Genomic DNA, 14,440 nt, shown 5'->3' on the forward strand with positions numbered 1-14,440 from the left:
TATATATATATGGTTACTAGAAGAAGAAAAAGAAGAAGTGACCTAAAAAATATGTCTATTCTTCGCTCAGAAATAGTCTAAAATCATAATAAATACTGGAAAACGTGACTTTTAGTTTATTAATTCTACTAATAATACACGAAAAGAACGATTTTGATGATGAATCTAAAAATTTAGATAGACTTGAAAGTAATTTTGTTGGATCATCAAAATAATTATGTAGGAAACTTAAACATGATGAGTAATACTGTAAAAAAATTTTGACGTTCGAGCAACTAATTTGAGTGTTTTATTAATTATTTTTTAATAGTTTAATAAAATTATTGTCAATCTATTTAATTAAATTTTTTAATATTTTAGCAAAACCATTCTTTTCGTATAAAGTTTCAAAATTTCACTGAGATTTCAGAAATCTCAGAGTGTGTGTGTGTGTGTCTGTATAGCCAGGATTACCATTTCGATTATATATTTTCATATAGGCCTTTAAATATCTCAACACTTTTTTGAAAATATCAGCTTGTTATTCCAGTCCTAGTATCCTCCAGCAATGTTTTCGCGAAGCTTTTTACCGCTGCCGAGAGAAACATTGCTGATCGTGCTATTATTTGTTTCCTACATTTGTTCGTTGCATCGCGCATACAAATCGGATCATAAGATGCGTGTGCCAGGTGCTGTCGGTGTGTACGGAGTGCTGATTCTTAGTTGCTCGTCAGGTACTCGATGTTTACGGTCGTTTTAATCCGAGGACATGCGTTTTTTTCCCAGACCCGGACGACGATCCATCGATCATCGACTTGCGGCGCGATGCGTGCGATATCGGTTTTTCGCGACGCGTGAGCGATGGGTCGTCGTAATTCAGGTATCCGGGTACCTGAATGACAACCAGCGTGCGAGTCGAGAGATTCCGGTGTAACTTTCCGCAAACTCCTCGAAGATGTCAGGTCGACACTAAGCGGTGCGATGCTCCTTCGGCAGTGTTCAAATATTCACGTATATTCTCCGACGACGAATTCTCGCTCGACTCATTCACTCGCAATGCAGGTACATCCCGACGATCGCTCGTCCTCGACTTTATCGCCAACCGGTTTTTATAGTACGTATCAAGTAACGGATGTTCGCGCGAAACTTTACACGGAATCGAGTGTAAGTAACGTATAATTAGGCGAATGTCGCGAAAAGGGAATATACGAAGAAAATGTCACCACTCGCGTGCCGGAGATTAATATATTCCAGAAAAATCGACTTGATTATTTTTCTAGTTGACGTTTGACATATATATCTGCCTTTTTGCTTCTAAAATATCCATAAATATAAATCCAAATGATATGCAGATTGATTCTAGTTTTAATAAATAGCTGGCGTGCAACGAATGATAAAAGTCATTCCAAACGACACGAAAAATTTTATATCAAACGTAAAAAAAGAATTTCGTACACACCTAGCATGAGCAAAGTCGAAATCGGGCGAAATCTCAGGTTTCTACTTAATCTGCAATATTTTTCGAACTTGATGGCCGCGTTTCAATCCTAAGAACGATTAATCAATGTGAGACACACAATTATAACGAATGTAATTTACTTCAAAATTTCAGTAAACGTAAGGGAAAAATCGACATTACTGCATTGTAACATGATTGTTAAATCGCAATTCACTCTCTAGCACGTGTCCCTTCAATGGAAGGCATCTACGAGAGAAATCACAGTGATGGCAATTAGCGCGCTCGTGGCACAAACGAGGGAACGAACAGCTAATGCGTCGATATATCGACACGTATACGCCGTACGAATAATTATTGCTTTCGTCGGTCGCTCCTGGCACGCTGTATGCCACGTAATACTGCTTCGAAGCCACCTTGCTACTTTAAAGGAGACAGCGACGAAGCCAGTGGTGCTTAAACCTAACATAATACTTTTTCAATTCTGTCAAGTTTTTCTGCAAGGCGTGTGCACTCATAAATATTCTCTCTTGGATTATTAATGTATATTAATAAATCATTGAAAATTTATGATAAGATCTTTGACAAATTAAAGAATTTTATAAGCATGCTTTATCTATACAGAATAACAAAAAAGTTTGATCACAAAGTTTTGTGTTCATCAAATTAGTATATTTACGAAAAACGAACTCTGAAGTTTTAATCATATCTAAAACTAATAATTGACATTCAATAAATAGCTACCTTTAGCTTTGGTACAAATTTTGAAACGTTTTTGGAACGCATCAACGATGGCCGCGCATCTTTTGGTAAATAAATTCTCTCGGGCAATCAATAAAGTATTTTCGGTTCATCAACTAATAAAGATCTTTTGATGCAGAGTCATTTTGATATTTGATAAGATGTAACTAACACACTCCAGAGTTGTTTTTCATAAATATACATTATTACTCAGGTTAGCAAGCTAACGCTATTTGTGGTCATATTAATATCAAAATGACGATAAATAACGTGCTATCTGAGTAATGATTTGATAAAAATAGAGAACTGTATGATCAAACTTCTTGTCATCCTATATATACACAAATACGTATATGTAACATATTATGGAAATTATAATGTTATGGTTTCCGTTTAATAATTATTACAAATGGTTGAAAAAATAAATAAAATTAAATGAAGGAAAAATAATAGAAAATAAGAATAGAGGAAAATTCAATTCTGCTATGATAAAATTTTTTAAATATTGCATCAATTTTTCGTTACTTTGTAAAAAAATATGATAAAATAAGATTTCATTTGTAAAAAAAACTATGTTAGGCACCATTGTCCGACACCTCGCACAGAGGTGATATAGTTGCCGCTGTGGTTTGCACGGTTGCGACCAGCAAGCAGCTTCGATGCGATCGCATCGAGTAACTCAGCTGGCTTCCTCTCTCGAGGACTAGGACTGAGTTATGGCCAGTGGTCGCCAACACGCTTCGTCGTTTAACCCTTTGCCCGATCCGGAGTCCCGAAGCGCATTCTTGCCATCGTCGGCTTTTCCCTCGAACTCCCTGGAATCTTACGATTTCTGGGAGAGAATGGTCGAATGTATGGTTATGCATCTGGCGAAGGACCAGTTCCTTTGCCTTTACACGCGATGCGAATATTGAACGTATTTTTAAATCAGATATTTTCATATTTAAATCGATTCATCGATACAAGAGAAATTGTACTCTAAAGCGCATTTTTTTACCCGAAACCGGAGAACTGCTTTATATGAGTAATGCAAAATTGTTTTATATTAGCTTTATATTAGCGTTGTCAACCGCAACGCGCGTCGAAACATAGTGGAAATACGGTATTTACCGTACATACGCACACGCGTTTGGCCAATGTGCGACAGTTGGCCCTCGAAACATCGGCGACGCATCGAGGACACGCATTAACGCGACTCTCTCTCGACGCCATAATGCGTATCGCGCATGGGTTTTTCGCCCCAGCACAATGCGTACGGGGGTTTCGACAATATGTTTGGGGCCACCGAAACGAGGCAATGGATGGATGGATGGATGGATGGATGGCTGGCTGGCTGGGACAATCGCGGGGAGCGTCTCTCTACGGGGTAGGGGTGTTGCACGGGGGTTTGTTTAGGTTCCCGGGCGCGAAAGGCACTCAACCCGCTAATCTATTTAGCCGTAGTGTTTGATATGGAATTAATGAGACTCGCCGGCATTATGCTCAGAGCCCATAGATTTTCGGTTTAGTCGTGGAAATAAAAGGGGGGAGCCTGATGCAGTTGCGTTCACCTTTTCATAACGGAGATCGCTTCGTACTATTCGCCAGCTGCAACACGTCGTAACATGTCGTTGATACTTTGAGATTTCGTAGCGACAATATATCTAATTTTTAACGAGATATGTGCGCCTAACGCTCGTTTCTACCAATGTGTGTGTACTTTAATTTTAATCTTAATTAACTCTTCATATTTTTCTAGTTTTAAGAATAAAAAAAAGATGCAGAGTAAGTTAAACTGAGATTAAAGTTAATGTACATTGATAGAAACAGGTATAGGTCTCACAAAGAATTTAACTTGAATTTAACTTGGAAAAAATGCATGTAATTAATTAATTAAGTCAATTTTTAACTGGATACTGATTGGAGCTGTACGATCTTGTTGATTACAGTGTCCTGTGACAGTCAACTCGTCGTTGGCGCCGTCCTCGGCCTCGCCTGTCACCGGTGTGATCCTCAGCGCGGGCGGCTCGTCCCTGGTCAGCAGTGTAGCCGCCAGTACGACGACGAATCATCCTCTGGACGTAGCCGGTCTGTCGCAAGCGAGGATGGCAGTGACGAGCGCGATTGTGAGACCGCCTGGCAGTCCCACTACCTCGGTTAGCCCGTCCCAGGGTCATCCGCCACCATCGGCCGGAGGTCCTACTGCAGCCAGGTGTTGCGATACCGGTCGGCCAATCTTCACCGATCCACTGACAGGCCAGACCGTTTGCTCCTGCCAGTACGAACTGCTGGGTGGCTATCAGCGTCTAGGTGGCCTACCCACGGCCGCGCTCTCTATGTACAGCGCGCCATACGCGGCCGCCGCCGCGGCGGCGGCGTCCGAGGGTATGGCTGCGTACTTTCCTAGCTTGGGCGCCGAGCAAGCACCCTTCTACACGCCCACGGTGAGTCGATCCTATTGAGTGTACAATGAAACGAAAAGGACCGAAGTGAAAGTTCGTGAAATCAAAATTCAACAGTTCTATGCTCGCGTTTTTTCTTTCCACGACTACGAAAAAAAAATTTTTTTTTCATTCTGTGCAAATTTCGCATGCATTATTTCCACTAAAATATATAACTTATAACCGTTCACACGGTTGAACTGCGCCGTGTGCGATAAGCTCGACACTAGCCTTTGAATCGATTGTAATAGTATTTTGTCGCAATGGGATATGGTGTAAACTTTCCAGAATTTCCTCGCGGTAAGGAAAGTAGCGTATCGACAAGCCTGGGGGAGAGATAATATCGATGCACGACTGGAGCAATTCGTGAAACAAAGGATATCGTGGATTTTACGATTCTATCGATGATAACATAACCCGGAAATTCTGGATTTCGTATTCCATATGGCTAACTATGTTTATTTCTTTTGTTAGAGACGAAACAAGCAAATGTATTTCATGATATAGTACATTTTATGTAACTCATCTTGTTTGTTCTGCATAATACTATGAATAGACTCAAGCGGAAATTCCAGATGTGAAGATGCTAGGCGATACGAGCCTGAGATATTTATACAATCACTAATTTCCATTATTTAATTTATTTCCTGTAAGCAACTACGTAATAAATTAATTTCGCTTACGCGTGTGTAACTGTAGAATTAATATCACACTGTCGGACAAAGTGTTGAGTTAACGCGTTTAGAGATTTTAAGATGAAGCTAAATAAATATGTATTTCACCGATATGCTGAATATAGTGTATAAGAGAAGAATAATTGTTTTAAATATAATTATTATACAAGTACTTAAAAACAAAATGTGATATCGTGTGAAATGTGATTTAAAGATATTATAAACCATTAAATGACAATGCTTTTTAATACATTTATATCTTGCAAATATTTTTATAAATATTGTGTATAAGAAGACTGCGGACAGAGAAGAATAAGAAGAATAAGAATAATAAGAATAATAAGGAGACGTTACTTCATTTTTCATGAAAGTCATCACTTTTTGACTGCTCCTATATCCAGAACGGCTTGACCGATTTTATTTTTTTTTTTGGCTCAAATTACTCATGGCGATGCTGCCTTCAGAATATGTTACGTCTGATTTAAAATTTTTTATATTTTGGTAGTTCTGTACCCCCAAAGAATGGACTTTAATGGCTCAGGATAAGAGACTTGTAATGTCTTTATGTCCTTTCACTTTTTTTTGAACATGGCCGGAGACACTACCGCGTCTCCTGATTCCTTATACTCCGAGTAGAAATTACAACAATTTTATCAATGTTTTCGGATTCTACTTGTCATTCTTTCAAATGCTTCTCGAACTTGACGTAAAGTACTAAAAGGTTAATATCTGAAAGTAGTCGAATTCATTGGAAGCTCGGGATGCGAGGTTTCTCCTCGCAGTACTTCCGCGTTCCTGCGCACTACCGTTGATCTCAGATCGTCGAAACGTTCAACATAGCTCTCCAATATCGATAAATGCTTCGTGCGAGCCAGTAATAGTAGCGACGTTATATTCTGCCGTAAAATTTTTATCACGTGGATTAAATTCCAGTATGAACGAACTTCTATATTTCTGTATCACTGAGTGCAGATTAAATTCTGATACGAATTTTTATATTCATGGCTTCGTTGAATGTTCGAAATGACGTGTTTATTTAGCGGATTAACAAAGTTTAGCGATCCAATTTTTCCGATGTGACGCAATTCGCGCCTTTCGTTTACGCGTGCAGAAAAAAAAGCGCTTTTCGTTTCACACCGTTAATCCCTTCTCGTGCAGCGATTCGCGATGTCATCACGATTAGGTGACTGGGGAAGAGTTATTAATGTGTAATCTAGAAGAAGTGCTTTTGTGTGTTCGTCCATGCGTTGGACAAGCGTTATCGGACCACACGCGAAGCGTGTATGAAGAAATAGCGACGAAGCGAAAATTTATGAATCCATTCTACCGTAACAGTAGGACACTGTCGCGTATTGCCGAGTCGTTGTCACTAAGACCGAGTTGTTATCGTCGCTCTTTATGATCGAGCTTAAGGGGTGCGAGTATATAGCCATAGCCTGTTCATAACGAGGCAGCAGATTGTACAGATCGCGCACAGACTATGCGACGTTCGTGATATTACTTGTATAAAGTCATTAAGTATAGCTTTTTAAAGAAAACGTTTATCTTCTAACCTCCGCTCTGCGGCATTCGCATTTACGCTGTTCATGGTGATTATCTGGCTGCGGTTTCGTAGATTTATATAGCGTAATTCCTGTCGCAAACATTGCTTTTTGCAAAGCCCCGAACGTTATCGTGTAAAAACATTTCGTCTGTTTATTTCGTCTGTCATTTTGTGTGTATTTCGGATATCTGATATTAATCCTCCGACTGCATTCATATTTTTACTTCGTTCATCTGCAATCTGGATTTTTTCCGGTTAGCTTAAGGTTTTTTTTATTGTTCCAGGGTTTTACAAAAATTCAGGGTTACTTTTCAACATCTCTGTTACATTACTAAATAATTCGTTAAGAGGAGGAATGAGACTTCGCCCTTCCTTATGTCCAGAAATTTGAATTAAATTTCGCTTAAAGAACTCAGATTGGAGACAGAGGATTAATAACATATCAAGTTAAGATCTTATTATGTATGATATGTATGTATGTCATGCGAGAGAGAGAGAGATATATATATCGTCATTTATTTAGTTAGCAGCTTGGGAATATATTCCCTTTAAAGCCCGTATTAGATTACAGGTTGACGATTTTGATTGATGGTTGCCCCGTTCTATTTCAGCCAATCATGATGGACTCGCTACATCGTGATTGGCTGAAACAAAACCGTTAATCGTAATCGTCAACCCATAGTCTGATATGGGCTTAAAGGCACTCTTAAAAAAAAAATACAAAAAGAACAAATGTATTCAAGTAAAACTTTTGCTTAATTATAAAGTGCTATAAAAAGTAATGTATAAATACAACAGGTTGGAAAAAGAAATTCTTTAAAAAAAAAAGAAAAAAATTGAAACAAATAAAGAATACTTTCATTTCAAAACAATTTTACTCAATATTATATTGAGTAAAATTTTCTTTGGAGAGGACGTTTTATAACCCTAGCAAAGAATATGAGAGAAAGAGAGAGAAAGAAAGAAAAAACCTTTCATGAGCCTATTATACCCGCTAAATAAAATACAGCAGAAATTTAATAGTGACCATCCTGTCGTATAAGCGAGGTCATGGGTTAGAGAAGCAAACAAGAGAGCCACACACATCGAACCTAATTATTATTATCAGCGCTTTGCCAGCTATTCTTTCATCATCATTGATGCATCAGAGATCGGACCGAGCCGTGCGACCGATACGAACTAATTGCGACGTTCGTTCCGAAAAATGGATCTCTTTCGAGCAATTAACCGCATTCTGCGCGATTTCATTTAAACGTTGTGATAACGAGTGACCGGGTTCGGAGAATGCATATACATATGCGCGGTAATAATCGAAATAAATCCATGGCGTGTGCAAATCAGCATGGCCACTTGAAACAACTTGTGAAAATTATTGTTGCAACCGCTAATATGATTCGTATATATAGGTACATATATACGTATATATTTATTAATAGCCTCGAAAAAAATTATGTGGCATAAAACTGTTCAAACTTTTTCGACGTAAAACAATCTCGTACAATAATTACTCTTATCACTGTCGTTAATTTGCCGATTATTATCTTTCACCTCGTCACCTTTGTTACTTTATATATATATATATATAAATCATAATAATTGCATGCTCAGCAATTGCAGAATTGAAATATTAAGATATTTATTTGTTTGTACGTTGTTACAGGCCGCCGGTCTAGATCTTAAAGAAAATCTGGGCGCTGGAGCCGCAGCAGCGTGGCCTTATCCCTCGATGTATCACCCTTACGATGCTGCTTTTGCGAATTACCCCTTCAATGGGTAAGTCTTGTAAATATTTTCCGAATTATTCACTACACGCATTACATGCATTATACATTTAGCGTATGTTGATTTCGAGTATGTCCGATATCTATTATGTATACAGATTCAAGCACGGGCCAAAACAACAGCCGTTTAATTAGATAACAAACTGCATCTGGATACAAACAAGCTAGACGATTTCTGATTATCGTTTTAAAGGGAAGTGTACAATTGCTAAAAAATTAACTTGTTGACTTAGATAATGTCTGTCTAACCAGCTGGTATCAGAAAAATGTATTCGCATAAAGAGCAAAGGCAATCCGAGCGAAATAAACGTCACGTACCATATCAGCTTTCATAGAAAGGTAAAAATTTCCCGACAGATCCTCGCGAGTGATAGGAAATGCCACGCAATAATTTTATTTATCTTCTTGGTGTTGATACCTTACAGCGGACGTGATAATTATTTTAATGCCACCGAAACAGTGTTATATAGAAAGGATATTCCTGCTCTATAGCAAGAGCATAGTGTTCTTTTGCAAATCTATAAGACGCAGACGAATCTTAATTACCCCGTAATCTCTGCGATGCATTATGTATTTTCAACGTCGACGCACTTTAATGCCTTTTCCGTCGCAAGAAAGGAAGAAAAAGAGAGAAAGATCAGGTTGTATGTGCTCCTTTTCCTCTCTACGGTCGATACGCTGGTGTACGGACGGAGATAAGACGGCGAGAGAAACACATAAACATTCCAATAAATTAGCGCTCAAGTGACCCGGGGCTGTCGCCACGACGCTTTTTTTCTCGCACACTTGGAATCGGTCGCGGCGTGTCTGACGCGGTCGGCGAAAGGTCTTGTTTGATAATTTCAAGTCGGATCACCGGGATAATGGAGATTAAAAATTTGGAGAAAATATTCGGAGCGGCGCAAGCGATGTGACGCAACGCGACGCGATGTTGCCAACGATTGACGCGAGGTCATCCGAAATATCGATAATTAGCCCGCTTAGTCGCGTTTCCGGGATCTCGCCAGTTTACGAGATTGTGGCCGACTCGAAAAACTTCGACTGTTATAACGGCGCGCATTTCATGCAAAAACGAAGAGTTATTGCGCGTGCACACGATGACTGGCTGGTATCTATGTAAATATGACCGATAATATAAATTACTATTGGACATTAGCCGGTCCACGCTTGAAATATCTCTGTATGAATATCACAGTTGGCTCATTTTCAATCATAGCGAGTATGGGCCTCGATCGCTAACGAGACTTTAGCTGTTTTCCTTTTGCAATTGACACTTTTGATATAAATCGACACACATTGCTTACCATTTATAATTTTGCTTAAACTCAATCGTTATTTTTCGACACTGCCCAAGAGGAAAGTCGGAGTATATTTATATCTAAATATAATTTTGGTCGATTGAACAATATTAGAACGTACCCACAAACCAGCCCCTATCATTTGTAATACTCATACATTGGAAAACACATCGTTTGAGAAATTTTAATTGTAAATTTTATAAGACTAGTATTAAAAATTCGCACTATGCATATGGCGTGCCATTTAACTGTATTCGAGTGTGTTAATTTGGTCGATTTGTGTCTTTTAAAAGGAAAACAGCCTATATTTTAAGGAGAAAACGTTTCAGTTGCGTACAACACTGGTGCAGTCTATGAAATTCTATTCTAAGTGTTACGGTCACAGTATTAATCTTATTCTACATAATATCTATACCGCTGACGCGTGTCAACAAACTGATAAAGATTCAATTCCCAGCGTTCTTTTACGTCAATGACGTTGATCGAGGCGTTCGATATCCCACTGCTTCTCGGGAGAAAAAAATATATACATGTATGTATAATCGACGGTCACGTATTTCGCCATGACGCGAGGAGCGGGAGAGACGCTCCTCTAAAGGCGAAGCAGCGAACCTGGTTGACAACAGCGGTCAACGCGTGGAATCTATACTACCATGCGTGACGCACTTCCGGCGATGGCTGCTTCGTATGCAAGGAAGTGATCGGGTAATACAGCTTGCTTAGCATCCATTCGTTCTAGTCGTAGCCGAGCGACCGAGGTCCTCCTTTACGGGGACCCACCGCGCCGGATCCGTGGGCCCCGCGCCGCACCGGAACTACACGCGCGAGTTCTATGGATTGTCAACAGGCGATACAGGCGAACAGCCGCGAAGCAGGTCGTAGCTGCACCTGCGTCAGCTCTGGACAAAGACATTAAATGGCAATCGGAAATATCTTCCTTTCGAAGTAAACTTTTATATATATTTCTTTGGTGTTTTCCAGCAAGAGACACAATGTAACACAGTGATATCAGTGATTATTTCATCTTTGTATAATATTGGCAAACAATAAGGATATAATAATTCACTGCGTTATACTGTATCATCTGTGTTTTTTGCTGGAAAACATCCTTATCAGGTTTGCGGAGGATTGTCGAAAGAATAACCGATTCTTTTTCCTTTCTCGTGAAATTATGCTTATTTAGCTAATGCGCGTCTACTCAGAAAGTTTCGTGCGCGTCGGCGACACGCCCCGTTCTCGCGTTTCCTTCGCATTTCGAGACGAACGGATTTGCACGACAAACGTGAAAGCTTTCTTTGACTCGCATATAAAACGCATTATATTCAGCCCTTTATCGAATTGTATGCACGCGATATCTTTTAACATCGTGCCATATAGGTGAAGCTAATAAGAAATGCTTACATTGATATTTAAGAAGCAGTGTGCGATGCCTGAGGCGCTCGTTATTGTGAACGCCTATTATATCTTATCATTAAAAGGAATGTGTTACTTCCATTCCCTCTAGCTCTTGTTTTTGCAACAACCGGAAGCGAAAAAGAACTGACTTTAAAGTGCTCACTTTTGTTTATTCATCATTCTTCTGCGTGCATTACCAGTTTGTATCACATATTATATACCCATAATTTTCTTGTAGACAGTTTCTTAGCATATATAAACTTTCTCTTCATATCTTACATCGTCTAAAGCGCAAGGAATATTGCATTAAGTTATATTAAATAAAACGCGTATATCTTTTATATATAAATAAATTACTCTCTGCATTGTTAATTATTTATATTATAAATTATTATTACTTATATTATAAATTATTTTTTATATTATTTCTTGTAACGCGGAAAACTACACTAACCACAACATTATTTTTATTAACTATGTGATTGTTATATTATCAACTCATCAACTAATTCCATTGTGAAATGATTATTATTATCATCCTCGTCAGTAATGGCAAAGGTATCATGCGAAACGTTTCGGTAACGCCTAGCCCGGAACTATCCCTTAAATCGGAACCGAGAGGTGCGAAGGATCTGGCGCATTATGCGCGAGCGTGCGCGACGACCACTTAACATGAGCATACAAAAAGCCAATAATGCAGCGTTGGCATGCACGGCCGCAAGGTCTCGGGATCGTGCGGGTTAACGGTCTCGTCTTTCCGGCGGATTGGCCCTGCTTCCGGAGACATATAGGGTAGACAATAAGAAAGCGACGAACAGGCCCCTCTGTCGTACGGGCAGGCCCGCTTACGTCGTCTCGCGCGCTCTATGTTCGGCATATCAGTTGAGACCGATCGCCGATACGTAGTATTATTAAGCGTGTCCGTACAACGACACCGATGTGTCGGCACGCGCTTCGAGTCTCGAACGAGTATCCCGAGGCACGGCACGAGAATTCTAATGTAACTTACGCGAAGTCATCAGATATGAACAAGCGCGGTTATTAATGGAGAAAAGAAGATTCTTCGTAGAATTATATTTATCCGTTGTGAAATCGAATACAATACGTGCTTCTCGAAAAGGTAGCTTCCTAAGTGTACTTAAATTCGTCAGCGACGAAATTGCATATGTATAAAAAGATACATTCATAATTTCATATGGAAAGAACGACTTTGCTGAAGTATTAAAAAATTTAAATACAGATATAAAATAATTTTGATAAACCATCAAAATAATTATATAAAACGCTCAAACATTAATGATAATATTGCAAAAATTTTAATATTCTAGCATTAATTTAAGCGTTTTGCACTGTTAAATTCATAATGTTAATCTATACCCAATTTGAATTATTTTTAATTATTTTTAGGTCGTGTGTGTGTGTGTGTGTGTGTTACTGCTCCTACTCAGTAGGTCATTAATTTAATTAAAATAATGCAGTTAAACGATTTAACTCAAGAAAATATATTAAATTTGACTTAAATTTATTATTTACTAAATACACACATATGTTAATATGGATATTGCTTACTTCAGAACTAATCATAGAAAAGATTGATTTTAACATACATAGAATTTAAAAATAGCAAAATGTTATTTAACTCAAAGGATTGGGTTACCATTGCTCTTCTGATATCTAATAATGCAAATAATTATTTTGATGTCCAAACAAAATTATTTTCAAATTTGTAGTTAGTTAAATTTTTAGATACTTTAATAAAACCGTATATCTTCCTCCGATGATCTTATAAGGAGAGTTAAGGCTTCACAGCCGAAGGACGCTCGTAAATAGGATGTAAAGGTCGGTTTAATGTTATCATTTAGAAATTAGAGCCTTAACAGCAGCATCCACTACTCGTCGCCGATAGGACTCGAAATATTTCGCGGCTAATGAGACGAGGCGGGGCTGATATTCCGCACCCTTCGGTGCCCCGCCCGTGAGATACGTCTCGCGTGGATGATGTACGGCCGTTTAATGACCCGGTTTCGGTCCCGGGGGACGGTTTTTGCTTGGGTGGTAAGGGTTGAGGGGGATGTGCCCGGCGGAAAAGTCAGCGACACTCGTTTTTCGTTAGGCGAAGGGGTCGCGGGGCCCACGCGCACAGCTTCGTTCCTTTGGTAACATGCGGATGACAGCGATTCGTCGAACCGCGTGACAGGCAGCCCGCGGAATGCACGCCGCTCTTTCCCCATTAGGTTTAATGGACGTAGATTAGTCCTGCTCTGGCTATGTATGCGCGTCAGGATTTAATGACTTAGCCGCACCCCTCCACCCGATATCGCTGCCTTCTCTCAGCAGTCGAACAGACGTTGCCGAGAAGTAGCGAGCTGCTCTGATTGCAAGTCGAGCAAAGGAGATCACGTTCTTGACTGACACGTTCTCTTGATTACTAATTTTACAAAAAAATATCAAAGATGAAATTTGATGTAAGATCAATATGATAAAACCGTAGCTGTTTCGATTAAACGAAGTGAATAATTCATAAGAGTTATATGTCTCGATTAAGAGGTATACAGGAATATCAAATGAAAGAGTCGTCGACGTGGCAAATCATAAGTTTAGCGTGTATGATTTATGTATAAAATATTTCATCTTACACTTCAATCTACGGAATGTTTCTTAAATTCACAGTCTGCTAAGATAATAATCTTTCCTCTATTCATTTTTATTTTACAAAAGAACTTGTTAAACAGCGCACTTCAATCTAGTAAACAGGAAAACGAATATACGGGCTAATTAGTAATTAAGCGATCGCCGATCCGTTACTCACGACCATATCTTTCTGCAAAACACAGGAAGCGTGCTTCCATAAATTTCGTAAGTTCAACGATAACGGTCGAGAAGCGCCGGAGCAATAATCTCGACTCAGGATAATTCAGCGTGACTTTAATCACGGACGATGGAGTTAGAGTGCGTTTTGCGGACGGATTTAAGCGATCGTGTGACAAAGTAGCGCACCGTGTATCATTTTGTATGAACTCGGTGATATTCACTGGGACAGTTGGAGGATGAGTGAGTGAGTGAGTGAGTGAGTGAGTGAGTGAGTGAGAGAGAGAGAGAGCGCAAGATTGTATAATCTCCGCATGTGGCGGGATGCAATGTGACACGTGTATA

General features: G+C 39.3%; 2 protein-coding genes across 2 annotated transcripts in view; one reads left to right on the forward strand and one right to left on the reverse strand.

Moving 5' to 3' along the window:
- Positions 1–14,440, reverse strand: part of sowah (ankyrin repeat domain family member sosondowah) — a 278,269-nt gene that overhangs the window by 240,752 nt on the left and 23,077 nt on the right. The gene's annotated exons all lie outside the window — the stretch shown is intronic.
- mirr (iroquois-class homeodomain protein mirror) overlaps positions 1–14,440 on the forward strand; it is a 33,923-nt gene that overhangs the window by 10,801 nt on the left and 8,682 nt on the right. The window contains exons 2-3 of the mRNA XM_018514393.1: positions 4,105–4,599; positions 8,474–8,586. Coding sequence (XP_018369895.1) covers positions 4,105–4,599; positions 8,474–8,586 — 608 coding nt within the window. The remainder of the gene's footprint in view (positions 1–4,104; positions 4,600–8,473; positions 8,587–14,440) is intronic.

Source organism: Trachymyrmex cornetzi, unplaced genomic scaffold (genome assembly GCF_001594075.2).
Source record: "Trachymyrmex cornetzi isolate Tcor2-1 unplaced genomic scaffold, Tcor1.1 scaffold503, whole genome shotgun sequence".
Taxonomy (NCBI): Eukaryota; Metazoa; Arthropoda; class Insecta; order Hymenoptera; family Formicidae; genus Trachymyrmex; species Trachymyrmex cornetzi.